Below are 25,907 nucleotides of genomic sequence, written 5' to 3'. Positions count from 1 at the left end.
CAGCGCAAGGAGAAATATCCAGAAAACATGCATGTAATTTTAACAGCTTTGTTGCATCAACATAAAACTAATCAGGACACGTATATTAATGATTTTCTAAAGTAAAGAAGTGATAAACCCTTAAAGGAAAATTTCAGCCATATTTTCATCTATAAACTGTAGACAAACTGTATTTACTACCATTGATCCTTGTCCGCATTACAGCAAACAATAGTCCTGTTAGCCACAAACACACTATGCATAGGAAGCTAATAACCCACAATGTAACACACAATTATTGTCAGGATTGATCTGCTAGTATGTGATAGTTCTGTCCGGTGCCTACAAGCTGAGTTTTGCGTTAAACAGTCCTCAAAAACATATAGAATGGACTAGCGCTCTGATGATCAATGACTTGGTAAATATAGTAGTAATCACAAAAATAAATTGTCTATAAACAGAAAAAATCTAAACAAAACAGCAACTGTAAGTTGTTAGGTAGCTAAAAACTTACGAAGGTTCTTCAGATACAGCTGTGGCTTCCTCCAACTCCTGTGCTTGCTTGTACCATGGCAACTTGGCTTCCACTGGTAGTTTCTCTGCAAGATGAAAAAGCACACAGTATTTTTAAAACACTGAAAACCCATAAAATATTACCATCTAATGAACATTAAAGGTACAGCAAATAATGTCTGCAGTTCTGTATTTGATGAGCAGGAGATACAGCTGCTTGTAGCACCCAGAAGGCAGCTTATTCAGCCACTTGTTTTAAAGAGAGCATCAGCTGTTCCTTTAAGACCGGAATAGGCTACTACTCTGTGGTTATGAGTTTATTAAAAGCTGCCTTCCCACTCCCTCTAAATTTAAAGGGGTTATAAAAAACACCCGGCCAAGCACACAGGTTACACCTACCCCGCTCCCCGAGAACTGCAACCCGGAAATCATAAAAAATAAATGAAATCATATAACAAATTTTACTAAGAATCATGGGGGTTATTTATGACCAGATATATGCCACTTTTGTGGTGTATATCTGTCACAGATTCTGTCACATGCCATGGTGTGGCAGAATCTGTGACTTCTTCCCTGCTCACGCCAGGTCTAAAAAAGTGGGCATGGGTGGGGAAGCAAGGAAGCTATTTTACATTTAGAATCAGCGGTGGATCTGTCTAAAACGCCAGTCCTAATAAATGTGCCCTTATGAGTCCTAAGAGGATAGAAGGGGTTATATACCAAGTTTCAGAGCAATTGGAGCAACTTTGATACAGCCTGAATTCATTTGGGTCCAAATCAAACTTTTTTTTAAAAAAATTGGCCAACCAGACCCAAAACAAATTTAGACAGGTTCGTTCATCTCTATTCTAAACATGCAATAATAGGCAGCTACCATAGACCTGTACTTTAAACTTTTTCAATAACATAGTGCATTATATTTCCACATTCTATCCACTGTCTAATTATTTTGTTTTAAAGTGGAATATTCAAGTTATTCAAGTCAAAATTTCAGGATCTTTAGTAGAAAGCTACAGATTCTCAATTCACCCACTCAAATGACACAGAAATCACAATTATTCTTTTGGTCCATTTCCTTAAACCCCCCGTTGTGCATAATAGCTACAGTTTTGGCATTCTAGTAGCTAATAAGGCAGTGGGAAACTGCAGAATACTGTAGCCTGACCTGCAGTAATCACTGATGACTGCTGCATAAAAGGTTCTATAAAGAAGCACACATATGCATTAGCATTAATAGTAAGGCTACAAGAACTGATATTATTATAATGATACTTTTTCTCTGAAACTTCTACTTAATGTAAAAGGTACTAACTTACAGTACAATGGAAGCACATAAAAGATGGCAAAGAAAGGTTGTGTTACAGCTGGCCAAACTGTTGAAAAGGTGATATAATTTCCTTCGTCAAACAACCTCTAAAATGTAATAAATGGAATCTCCTGACCTCACAAACACATGTTAAAGAGATAACACTCTGCATTGAAGTAAGAAAAAGGTCTGACGAGAAAACCTATAAAAGAAACCGGGACCACAAGTTCTGAAGAAGCTTTACAAAAGTAATATGAGATCCAAGATGGTGTCTGTGAAGATAATCAAGATGTTTCTTAGAACATGATAAAACGGAAGCATACCTAAGCTTTAAGAGGAAATCTGGACTCTAAATTTTTTTAGGAGAAAGGCAACACAGTACAACAGAAAGGCCCAAAACTCATCTTATCAGCTCATCAACTGAGGTGCACTTGAAGAATGAAGAACATATTTCTAAAAACAGCGCACAAATTGTCAAACACAATCTGTCATTCTTCAATTCATTTAATTTTCCCCTCAATTAGCCAACCATATTTTTCATACAGTACTTGTGCTCTCAAGGTCGTGAACTCCACGCAATGAAATTATTTGCTCGCAAGGGTGACTGATCTTGATCCAATATTATGGCAAAATGTTGTTTCTACCATTTCCTAACATATGGATATAGGTTTTATTGTCCTTTGTGTCATGATATAGGAAAGTATATTGTAATAACTTGCAATAACTTGTGTGGGAACCACTACTTTGAAAGTTAAGTTGTCATTTCCCATCTGTATCAAGAAGGTGAAGACACAAAGCAGAGGAATGGAAGATGGTCATACATGGTAAGCCTCACGGCTTGACCCCAGGCTTATTATTTTCAGGGTCTTTTAAATTATCAACAAAATTGCCCAAAAGTCCCTTCTCTTTATGTTTTTAAACATGTTGTACACCTTTAGAGATGGTTTAAGGTTATTGGCAGTTTAGGTCAAGGCTCATGCTGATGAAACATGTATAAAATGTATGATATTTTGCAAGTTTAGTAATTGTAAATATGTTTTTATTTAAGCTGCATACAATTTTATAAAACGATGGTATACAAGATAATCATTACTTTAAAATTTAGTAAGTATTAAAGGGGTTGGCCACTATATATTACTAGTTGCACATGTTCTGGTAACAGCACATGAATGCAGTTAATAATAAGCATTATTAAGGTATAATAATAATAATAATAATAATAATTCACGTTTACATGCAGGTCCGCTCACCTGCTTGGTGGTGCTGCGGTCCGAAAATGGCTACCATTCATTTACACCAGGGATGTCAAACTCGTGGCCCTCCAGCTGTTGCAAAACTACAACTCCCATCATGCCTGGGCATACTACAGCTATCAGGGAATGATGGGAGTTGTAGTTTTGCAACATCTGGAGGGCCATGAGTTTGACATCCATGATTTACACTGTGGCTAGACAGAGGAAATAGCACATGCACAATCCATCCCCATTGTAAGTGATGGATTAAACCTTACATCGGCCATTTTCGGAGAACAGCATCAGCAAGCAGGTGAGCAGACCTGCATATAAACATGAATTACTCGTATTAAGCTGTAGTTTAATCATGCCTATTTCTAACGTTAATTGAATTATGGATAGTCTTAAAAGATAAGTCTTTAATAAGGTAATGTTAAAATGATAGGCTCAACAAATAATTGTGTAATGACACAAACCTCTCCTGGAGGACAAAAAGAAGAAAATTATTCCCTGCCAACTACAGTGAACTGGTCAGGTTCGAAAAAATGTGGAGCCAGGAGGTGTGAACACTGGCCCACTCGGAGGAGTGAGTTGGGGAAAAACAAAGGTGATAGATATAAAAGGAGGGAGACAGATGCTGGGTCTCAACCCCTACATTTATCCCTGTGTTCTATCATATGTACTCCTACCGTCTGACCCTAGATGGCCCTCAGACCTAATGTCTGACTGCCCAGCTTCGTCGGAAGTAGAAAGGACCAGTCACTTCTAGAAGATCAGATACAATGAAAAGAAAAGAAAAATGACGACAAAAGAAATTTGTCCCTGTCCCTACGCGTTTCACTGGCTTGCGCCAGATTATCAGGGGACTCAGATATCACCAGGACCTCGGGTAAATAGTGACAGGCAGTATGTGCCTATCTCAGCTATCAATGTTACGCTGAGGCAGCAAAGGACACAATCCTATATATGACAGGCGGTACTTAGCTTGCTCGGTGTTCTGCTCGGGTCCGGGGTCTGCACCTATCCTGCGTGTGGCAGTGGCAGCGGATACTTAGTACTGGCGTCCTTTTAAAGACATGCGCGTCCTCTAGGCTCCTCCCCCCCCGTACCATGTGATCGATCACGTGACTGTGACGTATCCGGTCGCGTCACACGTTGTCGTCACGTGATCGAGGGCGGTATCAGGCCGTCCATGCTAATGCGGCCACATCCCTCAGAGGTGATTGGTCGCATAGCAGGAGGGGGAAGCATCTACAGGTGGAGTCTATTAGTGGCAATGCGGAGGTAAACCGCCGGTGGGCTGCTTTCGCTGCAGTGGCTGCGTGGCCTGCCCGTTCATCAAAAAAGGATGTACTTTCAAAAGCAACATTACAAATAAGGTCTACAGTATCAAGAAATTCTTGAATTGTAGATCTAAGGGAGTCATCTACAAGGCCACTTGCCATTGTGGACTAGAGTACGTGGGTAAAACCACAAGGGAGTTTCGTAGGAGAGTGGGGGAGCATCTCGGAGACATCAGGAACAAACGGGATACCCCCCTCGCTAAACACGTCGAAATTAGCCATAATGGTTGCTCTAAAGGCATCACCTTTATGGGTATTGAATCCAACCCCCCATTGAAGAGAGGGGGCAACTGGGACAGGAGGATATTACAGCGAGAGACGTGGTGGATTTTTGAGCTTAAAACTGCCCATCCTACAGGCCTCAATGAGCAGCTTTCATTCAGCTCGTTCATTGAGGAATCTAGATCCACACACTAGCTCGTACCATCACCTGCATCCTCTTTAGACATACCCTCTAGTTCCTGTCTATATAGGATCAGGACACCTTTAGCTTGGTGTATAACATAGGATTTAAACACCTATACCTTGTGAGTGGTCCATTCCCATGACACACCCCCACACACTGTATTTCATATACATATACTACGCCATCGGAGATCCCTCCATCTGGGCGTTATTTTGTATGTATACATGTATACATTCCTTATATGTACATGTATCTTATTTTGTATCCCATACGCCATTTGTGATCTCTTTATTTGTGCGTCAGTTTTGATGTATTCATGAATATACTAATTATGACACTCGACTACAGCTGAGGAGCTTTTTTACATACAGGTATTCATTTATCTGTTCATGTGCACACTGTATTTGCGTTTTTAATGTTTAATGTTCTTTGGTCATTCATCTCTATACCACCTATAAATGGCCATCCAAACTGTTACATATCCAACTTGCCCAAAATACCTTTGGTAGCGCCTCCCATGACAATAGGGAGTGACGCACCTTTACCTGACTCGTCAGGAATAGGGTTTATGGTGGGGAGTGGGAGAGGCTCACCTCCGCATTGCCACTAATAGACTCCACCTGTAGACGCTTCCCCCTCCTGCTATGCGACCAATCACCTCTGAGGGATGTGGCCGCATTAGCATGGACGGCCTGATACCGCCCTCGATCACGTGACGACAACGTGTGACGCGACCGGATACGTCACAGTCACGTGATCGATCACATGGTACGGGGGGGGAGGAGCCTAGAGGACGCGCGCGTCTTTAAAAGGACGCCAGCACTAAGTATCCGCTGCCACTGCCACACGCAGGATAGGTGCGGACCCCGGACCCGAGCAGAACACCGAGCAAGCTAAGTACCGCCTGTCATATATAGGATTGTGTCCTTTGCTGCCTCAGCGTAACATTGATAGCTGAGATAGGCACATACTGCCTGTCACTATTTACCTGAGGTCCTGGTGATATCTGAGTCCCCTGATGATCTGGCGCAAGCCAGTGAAACGCGTAGGGACAGGGACAAATTTCTTTTGTCGTCATTTTTCTTTTCTTTTCATTGTATCTGATCTTCTAGAAGTGACTGGTCCTTTCTACTTCCGACGAAGCTGGGCAGTCAAACATTAGGTCTGAGGGCCATCTAGGGTCAGACGGTAGGAGTACATATGATAGAACACAGGGATAAATGTAGGGGTTGAGACCCAGCATCTGTCTCCCTCCTTTTATATCTATCACCTTTGTTTTTCCCCAACTCACTCCTCCGAGTGGGCCAGTGTTCACACCTCCTGGCTCCACATTTTTTCGAACCTGACCAGTTCACTGTAGTTGGCAGGGAATAATTTTCTTCTTTTTGTCCTCCAGGAGAGGTTTGTGTCATTACACAATTATTTGTTGAGCCTATCATTTTAACATTACCTTATTAAAGACTTATCTTTTAAGACTATCCATAATTCAATTAACGTTTGTATACTTTGGGCGTCATTATATACAAGTGTGACCAGCTTCCTATTATAGGTTGTGTTCATTAACATGCCTATTTCTAGCTTCATGCATGTGCTGTTCCCAGCACAGGTGCAGCTAGTAATATGCAGTGGCCAACCCCTTTAACATTATAAGAATAATAAATGCATTGCACATATTGGGCACAATTTACAACCCTGTGATAAAGCATTTACTCTGGAAAATAAAACTTTGATTAGTATATCTGTATACTTATAATAGGAAAAGAATAAAAAGGAAAGGGAGCGGGGGCAGGAGTTGGTGGTGGCAACAATGTGGAGTTCGTGCCTAAAAATTCTGTCTAAACTGAAGCCTTAAGTATTAACCTCAGGGGTTAAACTAACATTCGATTTTTGCCTCTTTTATCAAGTGATGGAATCAATCCTCCCTGCCAGACTTAAAAGTATTGATGTCTAAAGTTAAATGGGTTTAATACAAGGAGATGATCTCTGTAAGTACAGACAACTACCCTGTAGTTTTTATTATGGCACCATGTTTTTTTTTTGTAATATCTGATTCCACAGCGATAGCAACTAATCAAAATCCAAATTTCTCACCACCAATACATATTCCATTTTCATTCAAGTTTGTGGCCAATAAATCATCCTGTTTGACTATGGATGTTGACTGTTGATGTCTTTAATGATAACCCTCTCCCAAACTAGAACACTCTTTGTTGCTCTTCCCTACAGTTAATTAACACCTATTCCAAAATCAATTTTCTGTAATTACACTAGGTAGACTTAATAGATTTCAAAAGAGCTCAGCAAATGCAGGCCTTTATATCAGTACAGTTTAAATGGTAACAGTAAAAAGAAATTAATGTGGAATCCAATCAGGAATCCCTCTCTCTGTTCACATTTATTTTGAAAATCCATACCATGGGCACCTAACCTACTGCACTGACTTATAAGGGTTCCATTGTGATGTCTATCGCTTTCATGTCAAAAATGTCCTAAAGGCCGTGATGGAGGCGCCTAACTCAAATTTCCACAATGGTGAAAATGGGAAATAGAATAGTGCAGTTCAACAATAGAATCATTTACTTTCACATTGAGAAATGGATCGTAATTTTCAGGTTTCCATCAAGAAAATAAGCTGTGAAAAGACAGGGAGCAAATTCATAATCTGCTATGTAGATGTTTGCAACTGTATGCTTAATCTAAAACAAAGTAATGGTAGTTTCAATATGATCGTGTTGACATCACTTCTTAAACAGCACATGCTATAGTAAAGAAGCAAAATTGCATAATTTGTTTATCCTCCTAATGGGCACAAAGCACACATTTATCTTTAGTAGATTCTATCTGAACATGCCAAAGTTGCTTTGCACTATTCCATATTTTTTTTAACCTCAGAAAATGCTGTAACGGACACAAAATGGATAAAAAAGAAAACAGTATAAGACATCTATGGGTTTTCAGAAAGAAAAGTCAGGACTTCTATTTCCTACAAACAAATTTGTTAATAATACAATCCACGTATACATTGAGCAGCTTCTGCACTAATATAATACTAATGGAAGAGGTAGCGTTCCTTTTGCATCAAATAACATTTACTATGACCTGTGATTGGCAAATATGGCAAATTCCCAGAATACTCACACGATTACACAACACATAAACACAGAAAAACATATCATTTGGAATTCAAACCATTGTACTATGTCTAGCTACAATTTAAACAGCGGCATATGACAGACATACCTGTATGCTATACTTTACCACATAATAATTAGTCAAGCCTGTTTAGAGATTAAATTAAATCAGTGGAAACTCGCTAACTAGTAGACATTAATCTGCAGGGTATCAGTTATCAGAAGAAAGCTTTATATTTTAGTATGTTGTATATAAAGCAGGTATAATGAAGCACTGTAGGTTAAAGGATCTGTATAGCTGTAGACAGTAAAGGATCAGAACTAAACATGACAATGAGACCTCTTCATGTATTGTTATAAACAAAAAATGAAGAAAGAATCCCTAACCAACCACTAATTTAATTTAGAAAAAGTACTGAGAGTCCAGCTTTAGCAAAGGTAGTCCCTGCCTAGAAGACATATTGTTAATGGTCTACTTATTTTGGAGTTACAGCTCAAGTTTTGCAGTCATCTTGAAATTATTAGGAGCACTTAAAGCAGTCAACATCTGCTCCAAAAAACTAAAAAGTTTAGGGATGAACTAACTGAGAAAAAAGATACAGCACTTCTTCAGGTTTATAAAAACATGGTTTCCATATTAAATAAATTAAGGCTTAATGTGTTTAGATATATCGCTGTACATATGGTACTTACCTTTCATCTTGAAGCAAGGTATGGGTACAGTGCATTCCTCCTTGATGTGAGGTTTTGTTTTTGAACTGCAGCCTCCTGTATGTATGCCTCTATGATCAATGCAAAGAACAACTCGGTACCTCAGCCCATGACCACAAGTGACAGTGCACTACAAAGCAATATATAGGCAAATGTTTTTATTTATGCATTCATAAAACTTTTCAGTAATTTATTCACACTCAGACCTATGACTATCTGAAACTATCTAGCTTTGAAATAAACGGAATAATCAAGCTATCTTAAATAATTTTACTAAGCATTGAAAAAACAGCAGTATAAAACACTCACCGGTGACCATTCTTGAGCCAACCATTTTGGACAATCAAAAATATTGCATGGTTGGACTAAAGGCATTTTTGGAGTGTACATACATTTCCATTCCTCCACAGAGCTAATCTGACCCTGCATATCCTCTTCCACGCAGGAGACTGTTCGGCTTTGAATTCCACCACCACAAGATGAGGAGCAAGAGGTCCAGGGAGTATTTTCCCATCTGAGGAAGAAACATAAAAGGTCTATGTTAGTACTTTGCTTAGAAAAATTCATTGCTACATTTTAAGAAATCAAGTCTTTCTAACATTTAGCAGATTAAAACCACACTCATTAATTTCTCAGGGTAACCATAGACATCTAATATTTGTTAGTAGACTCTGTTGATTTGGGACAGGATCAACTGACAAACTACCATGACATTTCTAGTCACTCGCTGTGAAGGACTGCAGCACAGCTCCATTCGAATGGATGACGATGTGTGAAGTTCCCTGCAGATGGAGCCCTAAAGCACTGCTGTGGCACCTTCAATTTCAAACTGTTGGACAACCACTAATCAGAAGATGATGGCATACCCCAGCACTATGCCATCACTTTCTGTGTTTTGGGATAACCCTTTGAAAGGGGTTGTGTCACTTCAGCAAATGGCATTTATCATGTAGAGAAAGTTAATAACAGGAATTTACTAATGTACGGTGATTGTCCATATTTCCTCCTTTGCTGGCTTCATTTATTTTTCCATCACATTATACACTGCTTGTTTCCAGAGGTTACGGCCACCCTACAATCCAGCAGTGGTGGTCCCAGCCACCAGAGAGGCCAGAACTTTTTCCTAATGGATTGCAGCGGTGACCATAACCCCACATGAATCATGCCAGCGAAGGAGGCAATATGGACAATCACAATACATTAGTAAGTGTCTTGTATTAACTTTGCCTAGATGATAAATGTAATGTTCGGAAGTGAGAAAACCCCATTAATTAAAAAAATAACCCCAATTAATGTTAATGATTTTGAGTCTTTGACACATGATATGATTTGTGTTGTGTGAGTTTTACACATTCATATTAGTGCCAGGACTCCCCATAGAAAAGGCAAAGTCAACAGTTATAGAATATGGAAAAGCAATAAAAACAGCGTTATAAACGTACATCTGCTTATTTCGTCTACACACTTTTTTAATATCACAGAGTTGCAATTGTTTATGGCAATACATCAAGAGGCTTCTAGTTTATGGCAATACATCAAAGTTAGTATTAACTAGTTCCCCAACTAGATGCAAAAGCTATTGCAGCAGATCTATTTAACAACCTCAGCTTATATAATGTGCTATAAAAAGTTAACAAAAAGTGAGAACGGGAAAGTGACACCTGAACTCAGCGAATTGCTGCTACTGTATATTTTCTATAGAATCTATTATACACGGAACAACAGTAAGCATCCGGTTTCCAAGGGACATGGTCAGAGACTCACTTTCGATCATTAAGGCAGCCCTGACTTTAAACCTGTAAAATGAGACTTAAAACTAATATTTTTACACTCATGAGTAGCCAGCCTGGAAGCTGAGGTCATTAAGAAATGATTTCAGAAGCAGAAGCACTGTAGGAATCATGTTACTTTAAAAACTAGTCCTCACTTTTACTCTGAAACAATTTCAATTTAACTCTTTTGTGATACAAAACCATCCTAGGTTGGTCTTCTCTCCTAATGGATGGCGAAAATTAGTTTGCATATCTCCACAGGCACTGTAAAATTAGCAAGCAAAGCAATACACCCAATAGTCTTGAGAAAAGGTATGAGGGTAAGGTAAAAAACTGTTCCACAAGAGGTGGGAAACTGGTATGTATCTACACTGCTGCCCATAATTATTCATACCCCTGGCTAATTTTGACTTAAAGTTACTTTTATTCAACCAGCAAGTAATTTTTGGACGGGAAATGACATAGGTGTCTCCCAAAAGAGAATAAGACGATGTACAAGAGGCATTATTGTGCATAATTACATTACATAATATACATTTGAGCAAAAAGTGTCCAGTTGGCGTAAAAAAGGAGAAGCCTTCAACCCAAAGAACACCATCCCTACTGTCAAACATGGTGGTGGGAACCTAATGCTTTGGGGGTGTTTTTCAGCCAATGGACCAGGGAACCTAATCACAGTAAACGGCACCATGAAAAAAGAGCAATACATTAGGATTCTCAACGACAACATCAGGCAGTCTGCAGAGAAACTTGGCCTTGGGTACCAGTGGACATTTCAACATGACAATGACCCAAAACACACAGCAAAAGTGGTGAAGAAATGGTTAGCAGACAACAACATTAACGTTTTGGGGTGGCCCAGCCAGAGTCCAGACTTGAATCCAATTGAGAATCTGTGGAGAGAGCTAAAGATCAGGGTGATGGCAAGAAGACCCTCCAGCCTGAAAGATGTGGAGCTCATTGCTAAAGATGAATGGGCAAAAATACCTGTGGAGACATGCAAAAAGCTAGTCTGCAATTATAGGAAGCGTTTGATTGCTGTAATAGCCAATAAAGGCTTTTCTATTGATTATTGAGAAGGGTTTGAATAATTTTGGACTGGACACTTTTTGCTCAACTGTAAATAAAAGCTGAGAAATGTTTTTTTTTCCACAATAATGCCTCTTGTACATCATCTTATTATCTTTTGGGAGACACCTATGTCATTTCCCGTCAAAACATTACTTGCTTGTTAAATAAAAGTAACTTTAAGTCAAAATTTGCCAGGGGTATAAATAATTATGGGCAGCACTGTATATTACAATGAAATCTCCATGGTTGAAATTAGTGTTGAGCGAACTTCTATTTTCAAGTTCGGCGTACAAGGTTCGGGTTATCTAAGAATTCTGTCATGGATTCCGCTACCACGGACTATAAGTTATGGTCTGTGGTAGCGGAATCCATAACGGAATTCTTAGATAACCCGAACCCGAACCTTGTACGCCGAACTTGAAAACAGAAGTTCGCTCATCCCTAGTTGAAATCTTGTTTTAGGTTATCCTGAATTCATTACACCCTTAAATTTTATAGTTATAAAATGCAATGGTAAGTACTTACCTGGGAAGAGGATGATAGAGGTCATAGGGCATAATTTGTTTGTAGCCATCACTGCAAATAAGAAAATGATAATTCTCATCAATGTGAATCAGAGCCCCATTCATTTCCGTGCACTTTTCAGGAGACAAGACACTTTTCACACTTGCGTTAAAACATTTTATGCTGGAATAGGTGGTATTTATTGTGAAGCCATGACGCTAGTGTGAACAGAGTCTAAGTAACGTTCAAGCAATAAAATAGACACATTTTTAAAACGTACAATTATGCGAAATTGCAGCTCAAACCCTACGACTGTATTCTGTTTTGAATGTCGCTTTTTGTAATAGCAAGGGCCCTGGTACAGAACTCATTGTACTATAAACCTAATCAAATGAATTGCTTGAGCAAAAGTGGTGACAGGTTAAGAGGAAAGACTGCTGGCAACATCCTGTTGAATTTGCCAACTTTTTGGTGAACTGAAATAACCTCTGAGACTTAGAAGGTTGAGTAAGACTTGTTCTGATAACATGAATTTAGTCATCACAAGAACTAGACCCTGATAAAACCCGCAACACAGACTCCTCTTTCTGTACAAACGTCTCTTGGGATGCAAAAACAACATTGAAGCCTTGCAGTTAGTCTGATGTGAGACAATAAAAGAGACAATACATGACTATGGACTCTGAAGCACTATCAATTGAGATAGCACTAGGCATTTTCAAATCATTTGAGAGCTTTGGCATTTGAAAAACTGATTTCTAAGCTGAAAGGATGCAATGTGACTGACAACAGAAAATATTGTGCCGTCCAATAACATCTGATAATGTGCAGATGCTAAACACAGACTGTGGCCAAGAGACAGAATTCAGCCAACCTTGAGACCGCATATAAACAGTTGCTGTGCTGAGCAATTAGTAACTGGATACGATATACAGCTATGATTCAGTAGAATTGTAGTACTCCAGGAGAGGGTACTTGCAAAGTTGTTTTATTATGTAATGTTATTTCATGTTATTTGATGCATTGCATACCCAGTATAACTTTATATGGATCAGTCAGGGTTAACAATTCTGACTCTGCCCATGTAGGCATCTAGAACTTGGACTTAGGTCCACCATACTTCAGGTAATGTGTTAGCCAAGGAAATGAAAAGAGCATGTGATCACTCCTTGGAAGACTAGACCTACATCCCAGAGAATCACTATCTCTGAAAGATCCACACAGAGAAAACCATCTCTACTTGATAGTACTCCAGATAGATAAAATAGAAACTAGAAAGCCAGAATTACTCTTTAAGGCTGATAGAGACTTTACTGCACTGCGAAGGGCATTGCTAATACACCCTTCCATACTTTGACACTGTCCTGGACAACCGTATTTTAATCCTGTACACCTCGGCTGGGAATTACAGATAAGGTTGAAGAACCTTATTGCCAGCCTTAAATTCTGCCGAGAGAGAAACTTTGAAGAGATAGAGGAAAGGAGTACTACAACCACCATCTTTTTTTATTTCCATACATTGCTATTTGGGAAAATTTGCACTGCAAATTGTTTGGAACTGTGTTTGATACTGTTGTATGTACTACAACTCCCATTATGCACTTTAGTAAATAGAGACTTGTTTATTTACTACAACTGGCCTGGTTACTGACTCCAGAACCATTCGCAGGCCACAGCACCTACATTTTTTAGCCTTGCACCCATACTACTCAATACACCATGGGCACCCTAACTAACATTAAACATTAAAACTAGATGAACACATATAATTTTGTACAAAATGATTTGCCAAGCATCTCAAATTTATTAGCTTAGCATTTGCACCAGAATAATCTATTATTTTGGCATTATTGCACTTTATTTGGTTTGCAGAGTGCTGTTGCATTGTATTTTTTATGCTTCTGTGCTTTCAGCCATGGCAACGCGCACCTGCGCACTGGATGTGCTGACTGACCCCCAATTTTTCTTTGCAGAACACATTTGTAATAGTTTCTAGCTGTCATGGTAAGCCATGTTACCAGAGGCATAACCTGAGCTTTTGGGCCCCAATAAAAAACTTGTATTCGATGATGTACCATTAATAATACTAGCATTGTCTAATGTGGCAGAGGGACCTTTAGGCCCCTTTCAGTCACCAGAGACTGGGTGCGACTGCTATTCTAGCACCCCCTACAGTTATGCCGCTGAATATTACTTTGATTCCAAAATCTCACCTAGGCACCATCTGCATGCAAATAAAATATTGCTATTCTGCTTGTGTAGACTTCTTCTTGGTAATGGTACAGTATTCCAGCCCTTCCCCCAAGCCAAAAACATATGTATAGGTCAACTGGCTATCCATAAATGTGTCTCTATCGTGAAATGGAGACTAGAGTGTGAGACATATTGGGGACACTGTGAGGGACATCATTTTACTGTACTGCAAAATAGGTTGGCACTAAAGAATAGGAAATATGAATGTATATGCATAATTATTATAATAATATTTTACATTGTGATAAAAGAACTGTTCATCCAACTCTAAACTTGTACGACCCAATAAGTTGCAGTGTCCCTAACTGCAGAATATGTAATTTACTTAACGTAGAAAGCATCACACACCTCTGACTTTTCACTAGGTAATAAATTGACCATAAATAGAGTCTCACTAATCCCCTTCTCCTGGGATATTTCTTATATCTTTTTTTCATCATTTACTTCTAGAACTTTGTTTTAGGTAAGGTTTAAGCTGACAATTTTAATAAGGTCCATGTGTAGCCACAACTCCCTGCTGGGATAGCTTGGATACAGTCCACATGCACACTCTATGGCAAGCATAAAACACCCTGTATGTGGCTTCTCTGGATCAAGGAATTAGCTGTTTTGGCTTTGTACGGCCATTACACCTAATGTTCTATTGTTTCTGGTTGTTTTTCCAGGCCGGGATTCTTATTGCATTAAGGTAGGCAAACATACACTTGCTAATAATAACCCATACAGTATTTCTGGTGTGAAAAATATGAGCCATAATCCTCCAGTAATCAAACCTGTATTAGAGATATACTGACAGTAGCAGAATTCTTCTCATCAACACTGTCTCTATGTTCAAAAATAATACACTCTGCACAACGCAAATTAAAATATAAAATAGTAATGTTTCAGGCCACATTATAAAAAAAAGCATGGCAGAAGAGAAATCTCTGCAAGCTACAAGAGCTGATTGTTCTCTGTCTGCTCCTGAACAGCTAAAGAGTTAATGGCTTGTCCGTATAGCCATGTGTACACATTTCACTAGCGTGAAAAAGTGAAAGGTTAGCCTCGTTCAACCTTGCAGCATGATCCATTACCATGACAGCCTGGCTTGTCTGGAGGTGAGCTAAGTGGAGATGGGCCGTATTCTTTGCAGCCTGTTTCAACAAGCGCTAAGAGGTAATAGTTAGCAAAAATACAAAAAGAAAAGAAGGATAACAGGCACTTTAGAGAGAAGAAAAGGCATAAATCCCCCGAGTGCCAAAACAGCATCCATCTCTGTGCGGGTTATTCTCTGCCATAGTGTTTTTCTAATAACCCGTGGAAATCTAATACAAAAAGCAAACAAGCCAGCTTGTGCAGTAACAAATGACCCAACCTCAGTGGTTTTCTTTTCCAGGGTATTTCCACCTTTGAACACTATTTCACAGTTTCTAACCTACATTGAAAGTTGAGAAAGTTAGTAAATTTATGGCATTATATATCTCATACAGATTTTGCATTATTGCCTGTATTATACCTTATAGCTGCACTGACAGAAACAGACGAGCCTGTTGAGAGGTATACCCTTAAAGGGTTTGCCTCACTTCAGCATACTGCATTTATCATGTACAGAAAGTTAATACAAGGCACTTCATAATGTATTGTGATTGTCCAAATTGCCTCCTTTGCTGGCGGGATTCATTTTTCCTTCACATTATACATTTCTCCTTTTCAGGGGTAAAGGCCACCGCTGTAGCACATATCCGAGAGGAGCTGCTGCACATGCATGCCTATGTATGCTCCCACGGTGACAGGCCAGCACTATTTCCTGCGGTATAGTGTGCAAGCATGGCCACCACTTCTGAACCCCTGGATACGAGCAGTATATAATATGATGGAAAAATTTATCAAGCCAGCAAAGGAGGCAGTATGGACAATCACAATACATTAGTAAGTGTCTTGAATTCACTTTGTGTACATAATAAATGCCAATTCCTGAAGTCAGATAACCTCTTTACCAGCTTAGGCTTTGTTCACATCTACATCAGGCATTTCCTTCTTCTGTATTGTCTCAGAAACCAATAAAATGGAAGCAAAAAAATGATCCATCACATGATGGACAGCAAGGCCACTGAACAGACCTCATTGACTACAACGGGGTCCACTGAGTTTCTACCATGATGTCCGTCCATTTACCAGACAATAGTGCTGCATGCTGAGTTATTTTGAATTGCATTTCTTTTATGGAGTCTGTAACGGAGGCTCCTAACAAAGCCACCCTACAATGCAGTGGAGAAATTTACAATTATGTAGTGATTGCAAAATAAGTAGCGTATTACATTCACAAATTTACTCAACTTTGTATATAAATATTTATTTTATATACAACTAGAGATGAGTGAATCGAAGCTGAGGAAGTTGAAGTCGATCTGAATTTCAGGAAAAATTAGATTCGCAACTAATGCAAATTTCCTTGCGCTTCGTGGTGGGTGGAAATCCTGGCTGATCCACGCCTGATTCCATTGACAAAGATCAGTCTCTCCACATTTTCGACAGGCGAGTTCTCCTTGGTGTAACTATGGCCCCCGCCGCACTAAACACCTGCTCTGATGCCACACTACTGGCCGGGCAGGACAGCTTTTCCAGGGCAAACTCAGCCAGTTGCGGCCACAAATCCAGTTTGGCTGCCCAGTAGTCCAGCGGATCTTCAATGAAGGATGGTAGGGTGCATTCCAAATATGCCACCACATGCTGGTTCAGGTTCTGCTCTATGTCTACCTGCTGGTGAGTAGTTTTTTTACTATGCAGGTGAAGAAAGCTGTTCATCAGCGACTCTTGACTCAGGCTGCTGTTGATGGAACTGGTACTGCTCCTCCCACCCCCCCATCAGCCATGGCAGTTGAACGTGAGCGCAGAGGACCCCCACCGGTCAGACCTGCGAGAGGATGGACGATGGTGCAGATAGGCAGCGGCCAACTAACTACATAGGGTGTCTCTATAGTAGTTCAGTTTGTCCTCCCTCTCAGCCGATGCAAAAAAGGCCCCCATTTTGGACAGGTAGCGAGGGTCTAACATGGTGGAGGGCCAGTAGTCATCCCTCTGCCAAATGGTGAGAATTGAGCTGTCACTATGCAAGCAAGTGAGCCTGCATCGGGCCATTTGCGCAAGTGACTCGGAAAGACTCCCTACCTCCATCTCCACTGCATACTGCCACGGTGTGTCTGGGTCATCTGCCTCGTCTTCCTCATCTCCCACTTGCTCCTGCGGCTGCTCCTCCTCTCCTGTCACCGGTGTAGAAAAAACACCCATTTTGCTACACATTGCTTGTGCTCCAATGTCCTCCTCCAGTTGAGCCCCCACAGGGCTCATGTGGCCGTGAGATGTAGGTACCACGTCTTCAGTCCCCTGACCAGCCAGAATTACCAGCATCGTTTCCAGGCTATGAATCAGTGGAATGATGTTGTTCATCCCGTAGTCCTGGCGAAAAAAAGCCTGGCCTCCTCAAAGGGCACGAGCAAACGGCAGGTGTCACGCATGAGCTTCCACTGGCTAACCTCGAAGTTACACGCCTGTATCATCAATAAATAGTTTATGGCCTTTCTCTGTTCGTACAGTCGGTCCAACATATGGAGGGTGGAATTCCAATGGGTGGAAACGTCGCATATCAGCCTATGTTGGGGGATGCCGTTCTGCCGCTGTAGCTCAAGGAGGGTGTGTTTGGCGGTGTACGAGTGGCTGAAGTGCATGCAAAGTTTCCTGGCCATTTTTTGGATGGGTGGAAGACTTCAGGAAACGCATGACAACAAGATTGAACATGTGCGCCATGCAGGGCGCATGGCTCAGCCCTCCTTGATGCAGCATCAACACCATGTTCTTTCCGTTGTCGGTCACCATGGTTCCGATTTTGAGTTGTCGCGGAGAAAGCAAGGATTTGATTTCTTGATGAAGGATGCAAAGTAGTTCCTCCCCTGTGTGACTCAGTTCGCCCCCAAGCAAACCAGGTGCAAAACAGCGTGACACCGCCGTGCCCTGCACATGTGGCATGCTGGTGGGTCACTGTGAATTGTCCCTGCAGTGGAGGCTGAGGACAAGGTGGAGGATGAGGAGGTAGAGCCGGACATTGTCGCAGGACCAACGGCGTGAGAACGTGGAGGCGGAAGCAGAGTCACCTGGCCGAGTTGCTGCTTTGGCCGGGCAAGAACCACATTTTCCCAGTGGACTGTAAAGGACATATATTGTCCTTGACCGTAGTTACAGCTCCACACGTCGGTGCTGCCGTGCACTTTGGCAGACACCGACAGGCTCAAGGACTGGCTCACCTTCTGTTCTAAATATGTGTGCAAGGCTGGTACTGCCCTTTTGGCAAAGAAATGACGGCTTGGGACTCTCCACCTCGGCTCGACACAAGCCATCACTTCTCTGAAAGGTGCAGAGTCCACCACTTGGAAAGGGAGCGACTGCAGTACCAGCAACTTGGCCAGGAGCAAGTTCAGCTTCTGCTCTGTTGGATCTTTGCATGCATACTGTTGTCTCTTGGCAATTGCTTCGGAGCTTAATTGCTGATGGAATAACTGACGAGGAGGAAGAGGAGGAGCATCAGGACCAGCAGATGATGGGGAGGACAGACAGCTTTCTTCGGATGAGGTGGTGGAGCCTTGACTGCCTGAAATCGGGTGTGTGCCACTGGGTGATGCAGTGGTTGCTGCGGCAGGCTGGACCACCACATTGGAGCCACGGTTCTCCTAGGCCACTTTATGGTGATGCTGCATATGTTGACGCAGGATGCCCAGGTTGCCCACAGATTCGACAAATGCCCATGTTCACCTCCCCCGGCAGCTTAACAAAAAATTGCCACACCGCCGAGTAGGTGATTTTACCTCCAACACTCCACACTGACTGCTACCGCCACTGCCTCCGTGATCCCCTGCATCGCTACTTTCCGGGCCGGTAGGCTCCTGTGAAGCGGGTGGTCTACCCCGTGCATGTTTGGCTCCTGACCTCCCACTACTGCCACCCTGCTGACTCCCAGCCATGCTACTGACTTGCTGGCTCTGCTGCTGCCTCACGTGCAAGCCGCCACCCTCTTCTCCCGACCAGGCTCCCAATTGCAATCGGCTACATCATCATCGAGTACTGTCTGCACGTCACTGATGTCCTCCTCAACGGTCTCTGAGTCGGGAGCCTGACCGCTTACAACACTAGCTCCCACACCTTTTTCCCCACTAATACACGCCAAAAAAAGACTTTAGAACATATAACTGCGCCCGTGAACGGCAAATAATACTTTTTTTTGCCACTAATATATGCCAAAAAGGGCTGTAATTTTCTCATTGCACCACACAACGGCTAATAAGCCCTTTTTCTTTTTCCCCAATAATACACCCAAAATAAAGGCTTTAGAACATATAACTGCGGCCGTGAGCTGCAAATTAAGTTTTTTTTTGCCATTAATACACGCCAAAAGGGCTTTAATTTTCTCACTTCACCACACAAGGGCTAATAGGCCCTTTTTCCCCCACTACTACACGCCCAAAAAAGACTTTAGAACATATAACTGCGGCTGTGAACAGCAAATAATACTTTTTTTTGCCACTAAGGGCTCTTTCACACTTGCGTTCTTTTCTTCCGGCATAGTTCCGTCGTCGGGGCTCTATGCCGGAAGAATCCTGATCAGTTTTATCCTAATGCATTCTTAATGGAGAGAAATGCGTTCAGGATGCATCAGGATGTCTTCAGTTCCGGACCGGAACGTTTTTTGGCCGGAGAAAATACCGCAGCATGCTGCGCTTTTTGCTCCGGCCAAAAATCCTGAACACTTGCCGCAAGGCCGGATCCGGAATTAATGCCCATTGAAAGGCATTAATCTGGATCCGGCCTTAAGCTAAACGTCGTTTCGGCGCATTGCCGGATCCGACGTTTAGCTTTTTCTGAATGGTTATGGCTGCCAAGACGCTAAAGTCCTGGCAGCCATGGTAAAGTGTAGTGGGGAGCGGGGGAGCAGTATACTTACCGTCCGTGTGGCTCCCCGGGCGCTTCAGAGTGACGTCAGGGCGCCCCACGCGCATGAATGACGTGATCGCATGGCACGTCATCCATGCGCATGGAGCGCTCTGACGTCATTCTGGAGTGCCCCGGGAGCCGCACGGACTGTAAGTATACTGCTCCCCCACTACTACTATGGCAACCAGGACTTTAATAGCGTCCTGGCTGCCATAGTAACACTGAACGCATTTTGAAGACGGATCCGTCTTCAAATGCTTTCAGTACACTTGCGTTTTTCCGGATCCGGCGTGTAATTCCGGCAAATGGAGTACACGCCGGATCCGGACAACACAAGTGTGAAAGAGCCCTTATACACGTCAAAAAGGGCTGCAATTTTCTCATTTCACCACACAATGGCTAATAAGCCCTTTTCCCCACTAATACACACCAAAAAAAAGGCTTTAGAACATATAACTGTGGCCGTGAACGGCAAATTACATTTTTTTTTTTGCCACTAATACACGCCAAAAAGGGCTGTCATTTTCTCACTTCAACACACAACGGCTATTAAGTCCCTTTTTTTTCCTCCACTAATGCACCGCACAAGGGCTAATAAGACCCCAATAACAAGAACGGTTTGCTGGAATTAAAAAGGTGTTGCAAACCTGAAAAGTATAATGGCAATTTGGATCCGCAGTCAGTGCAGCAAGGTGAAATAGGATTATTCCTATTACCCAGACTGTAAACAGACCTATTGAACCCTGTTTTGCTTCAATACTGTAGAATAATTCCTCCCTATCCTTTCCCTACACTTCTAATGTGCTTTCCCTGAACTTTTATTGAGCAAAATATACGTTTTCAAGCCTTCCTAGCAGTGTCCCTAGCGCCTGCTGACGTGTCTCCCTGCACTATAAGTACACTGGAAAATGGCTGAATCCAAGATGGCTGAGGCTATTTTTAGGGTTGTGAAATAACAGGGCTGGCTGCTGATTGGTTGCAAGCATGACATTGTGGGTGATCCCTCGTTCCCAGAGTTCCTTACTCCATGTCCTAACATGTGCAGCAGCCATTTTAATTCCTGAATAATTCCTGAAATTCGGATCGAATTCCACTTCATCCGCTTCGATTCGCTCATCTCTAGTTATATATCTGACCATTATTTTACTTGTATATGACATTTATAACTCCGCTTCAGCTTTTATATCTAATTGTCAGTTTCCCCTTAGTTTCTGGGTGGAGACTAGCCACAATGATATTTCTCATATACAGCACACAGAGAAGAGGAGATCTTATTCCTCTATCTCTCTGTAGCTCTGTAGCTATATCCCTCAGGAGCAGCAGCACTATGGAAGACATTATATCACAGAACCAAGCAATGTAGCTGGCAAGATATCACTGGGGTGAGACAGAAAAACATTTTCTAGCCAGCAGCAGTGTGCCTGTACCTCTGTCTCTCTCCAGCAGCCCACCCCCCCTATTCCTACGCCTCCCCATCCCTATCCATAAAATTTTATGGTCTGCAGCTGGAATTTGATTCTTCAGTGTCTTACTGAAGACACATTTGAGCAGTGAATCGAAAGTTAGTGTAGCAATGGGGAACAGGAGAGGAGCCTGATAAGTGGAGAAAGAGGATTTATTTAAAGAAAAAATTAAATAACAGCTACTATTTAACATTTTCCTATAACAAATTTTAAAAAAAGCCTGCAAATACTGTAAAAGGAGTATTGGTTTATTGTAGATTATTCGTTAAAACACTCAATATTACTCTAATTGAACTTTTTTGTTAGTTTTACTACTTTTGCTAAATAAAACCGCTTTTTCAAAAAACTTTTTTTGTTTTGGTCATTCCAAGAACCATAACTATTAAATTTTTCTTTCTACGGAGCTGTGTTAGGGCTTGATTTTTGTGAGATAACTTGTAGTTTTCATTGGTATAATTGTGGGGTACGGTATATACAATGTTCATTATTTTTGTGGCAGATAAGCAAAAATCTTTTCATTAGTTTTTTTTTTTTACGACGTTCTCTGTGTGGTATAAATTCCATACAGTTCTGGAAATTACACATGTGTCAATACCAAATATGTAAAGGAGTTATTCTTTTTTAAATTTTTTTCTATTGACAAGTATTTTTTTTTTCAATGTGTGTTAACTTTAAAAATAAAAATAATAAAAAATAATGCAATTGCTTATTGTACACTCTTTAGTCCCACAAGGGGACTTTGACATGTGATCCTTTACTCGCTTCAATAATACACTGTTCTACTTATGTTAGTGCAGTGTATTATGCTTTCAGTAGGATACTAAGAGGCAACCTACTAAGCCATGCCAGAGGCATAAACAGAAAGTAAGCCTGGGGGCCTTCAAAGGATCCCTGGCTGCCATATACAGACAGACATTGGCATCCCACAATCTCAATGGCAGAGGTGCTGATCGGTGACAGAGAGATCCCTCTCCATGTGAAACCTTTTAGCTGCCATGGTCAATCGACAGGATTGTTGATTTTGCTGGTCTGGGCCATTAAAGTAGAAGCCCAGCATTCATAAATCCCATGATATATTGCAATGATATCGTTTTGGGGAATTTTCCAAGCTATTTAAAGGGAACCTGTCACCTCCCCAAAACATCCCAAGCCGCCAGCAGTACCTGCGTGTAGCGAGCAGCGTGTTTCTGATGATGCCTTTCTTCCTGAAGGCAGATGCAGCAAAAGTACTGAAAACGTTGTCTTATCCCCTGCCCGGCGCTTCTCCACACATGCTTGAAGTCAAGGAGGCAGCGGCCTCACGGTAACCACGCCCCCTTCCCTGCCCCTTCGCTGTGACTGACAGCGCTTATGCAGAGAGTTCGGCAAAGGCAGCCAAGCTACCGGCTGTCAGTCACAGCAAAGGGGCAGGGAAGGGGGCGTGGTTACCGTGGCGGCTTGGGATGGTTTTGGGAGGTGACAAGTTCCCTTTAAAGGCACATACAACTTGGCGTATATGAATTTCTAAGCTACTGGTAATCTGATGAAAGATATAAGAGCTGAACTAAATAATTGTCTATAGTATTATTCTGACATTTCACATTCTTGAAATATAGTAGTGATCCTAAATGACCTAAGAGGGGAATGTGCTCTAGGATTAAATGTTAGGAATTGTGAAAAACCGAGTTTTCATGAAGGTGTATGGTAAATTATGATTTTATATCTCAGAATACAGAAAATACAAACAAAAAATACTAAAAGTGTCAAACCTTGCTAAACATGGGTCCATGTTACACTCCTGGAGCCTAGGTTTGGGCTTTACATTTTCTGGATAGTAATGACAATACTGGTCTGCCACTACCCGCCCACTTCTCATGTCATAACATTCTGCCGATGTCAGCTGGTATCCTGCAAACATAATTTCTATTGAGTATTTACAAGGTCTTAATTGCACTGGCATTTGCATCACTACATGGCTGTTGTTTCGGGATAACAACTACACTGGTAAGATAAAGGATCAGACATCAATTGATGGAAATTGTAGCACTCCATAGCAATGTTTTATTTTACATCTAAACATTACACTGAAAACCTGGCCAACCAGCGGCGAATCAATGGATGTCGTATATCTGGACTTCTCCAAAGCATTTGACACTGTACCACATAAAAGGTTAGTATATAAAATGAGAATGCTCGGACTGGGAAAAAACGTCTGTATGTGGGTAAGTAACTGGCTGAGTGATAGAAAACAGAGGGTGGTTATTAATGGTACACACTCAGATTGGGTCACTGTCACTAGTTGGGTACCTCAGGGGTCAGTATTGGGCCCTATTCTCTTCAATATATTTATTAATGATCTTGTAGAAGGCTTGCATAGTAAAGTATACATTCTCGCAGATGACACTAAACTGTGTAAAGTAATTAACACTGAAGAGGACAATATACTACTACAGAGGGATCTGGATAGATTGGAGGCTTGGGCAGATAAGTGGCAGATGAGGTTTAACACTGACAAATGTAAAGTTATGCACATGGGAAGGAATAATGCAAGTCACCCGTACATACTAAATGGTAAAAACTCGGTAACACTGACATGGAATAGGATCTAGGAATTTTAATAAACAGCAAACTAAGCTGTAAAAACTAGTGTCATGTAGCTGCTGCCAAGGCCAATAAGATAATGGGTTGCATCAAAAGGGGCATAGATGCCCATGATAAGAACATAGTCCTACCACTTTACAGACCACACATGGAGTACTGTGTACAGTTCTGGGCTCTTGTAAACAAGGCAGACATAGCAGAGCTGGAGAGGATCCAGAGGAGGGCAACTAAAGTAATAACTGGAATGGGGCAACTACAGTACCCTGAAAGATTATCAAAATTTGGGTTATTCACTTTTGAAAAAAGACGACTGACGGGAGATCTAATTAATATGTATAAATATATCAGGGGTCAGTACAGAGATCTATCCCATCATCTATTTATCCCCAGGACTGTGACGAGGGGACATCCTCTGCATCTAGAGGAAAGAAGGTTTGTACACAAACATAGAAAAGGATTATTTACGGTAAGAGCAGTGAGACTATGGAACTCTCTGCCTGAGGAGGTGGTGATGGTGAGTACAATAAAGGAATTCAAGAGGGGCCTGGATGTATTTCTGGAGCGTAATAATATCACAGGCTATAGCTACACGAGAGGGGTCGTTGATCCAGGGAGTTATTCTGATTGCCTGATTGGAGTCGGGAAGGAATTTTTTATTCTCCTAAAGTGGGGAAAATTGGCTTCTACCTCACAGTTTTTTTTTTTTTGCCTTCCTCTGGATCAACTTGCAGGATAACAGGCCGAACTGGATGGACAAATGTCTTTTTTCGGCCTTATGTGCTATGTTACTATGTTAACCATGCTCACATGATATTGCTTTAGTATAGAGTTTATGCTTTAGTTACCTCCTCCACAGGATGCCGAGCATGGAAAAAAGTCGGTTTCTCTCCAGCGATGTATGATAGGCTGATAGAAGATAAACTGCACCACACTATCAACAGCACCAGCGTAACGAACCTGAAAAACACACATGCTGTATTGTATAATTAAAGATATGTAACATTGTATTTCAATTTCTAACTATTTCCACTGCTTACTGGTAAAGAATGGAGCCTTCTTCTCTAGGTTTAGAGACTAAATCCAGCTACTTAAAAATGGTGAGGGATTAAAACACTGGTTTAGATTTACCAATCCTAACAGATAGCTTAACCTTATACCAGACAGTCTAATTCTCCAAATGTATCACAGTGGCTCATACTGCATGATAAATTTGGTCAATTGTTAGACATTTTTGTCCAACTTTAACCCATCTACTGGCTAGCTTACTTTGGAGCAAAAATTTGAAGCAATTTCATCACACGCTGCATCTTAAAGCGGTTGTGCCAAGTTTATAAGTCATACCCTATCCACAGGGATTATCCCCTATCCACAAGTTGACTCCTGGGAACCCACAATGATCTGGCACTCCCATAGAGAATGAACTTAGTGGCAGTGGGCATGTACAACCTACCAATCCTTCAGAACTAGGGAACGGGACACCTGTTCTCAGAAACGGGGGAGGTCCCAGCGGTTGGACCACAAGCGAGTGGGTAGTTCTCCCTTATCCTGTGAAAAGGAGATACCTTAAAAACTTTCTACAATCCCTTTAAGTAACAGCCTTTTCACTAAGCCATGTCCCTTTCACTCTAAGCCAAAACTCTTCAGCCATGTGCAAAAAGTGTGTAAAAAATAAAAGTAGTGTACAA

General features: G+C 41.4%; 1 protein-coding gene across 3 annotated transcripts in view; it reads right to left on the bottom strand.

Moving 5' to 3' along the window:
• ADAMTSL1 (ADAMTS like 1) overlaps nucleotides 1-25,907 on the bottom strand; it is a 913,450-nt gene that overhangs the window by 110,211 nt on the left and 777,332 nt on the right. For all 3 annotated transcript variants that reach the window (XM_044271585.1, XM_044271577.1, XM_044271588.1), the window contains 6 exons: nucleotides 25,068-25,179; nucleotides 23,391-23,529; nucleotides 11,990-12,040; nucleotides 8,931-9,135; nucleotides 8,604-8,751; nucleotides 494-578 (listed from right to left, as the gene is read on the bottom strand). In XM_044271585.1, the coding sequence (XP_044127520.1) occupies nucleotides 494-578; nucleotides 8,604-8,751; nucleotides 8,931-9,135; nucleotides 11,990-12,040; nucleotides 23,391-23,529; nucleotides 25,068-25,179 (740 nt within the window). The remainder of the gene's footprint in view (nucleotides 1-493; nucleotides 579-8,603; nucleotides 8,752-8,930; nucleotides 9,136-11,989; nucleotides 12,041-23,390; nucleotides 23,530-25,067; nucleotides 25,180-25,907) is intronic.

Source organism: Bufo gargarizans, chromosome 1, assembly GCF_014858855.1.
Source record: "Bufo gargarizans isolate SCDJY-AF-19 chromosome 1, ASM1485885v1, whole genome shotgun sequence".
Classification (NCBI taxonomy): Eukaryota; Metazoa; Chordata; class Amphibia; order Anura; family Bufonidae; genus Bufo; species Bufo gargarizans.
The sequence above is the reverse complement of the archived record's forward strand: the minus strand, read 5'-3'. Positions and strand labels throughout refer to the sequence as shown.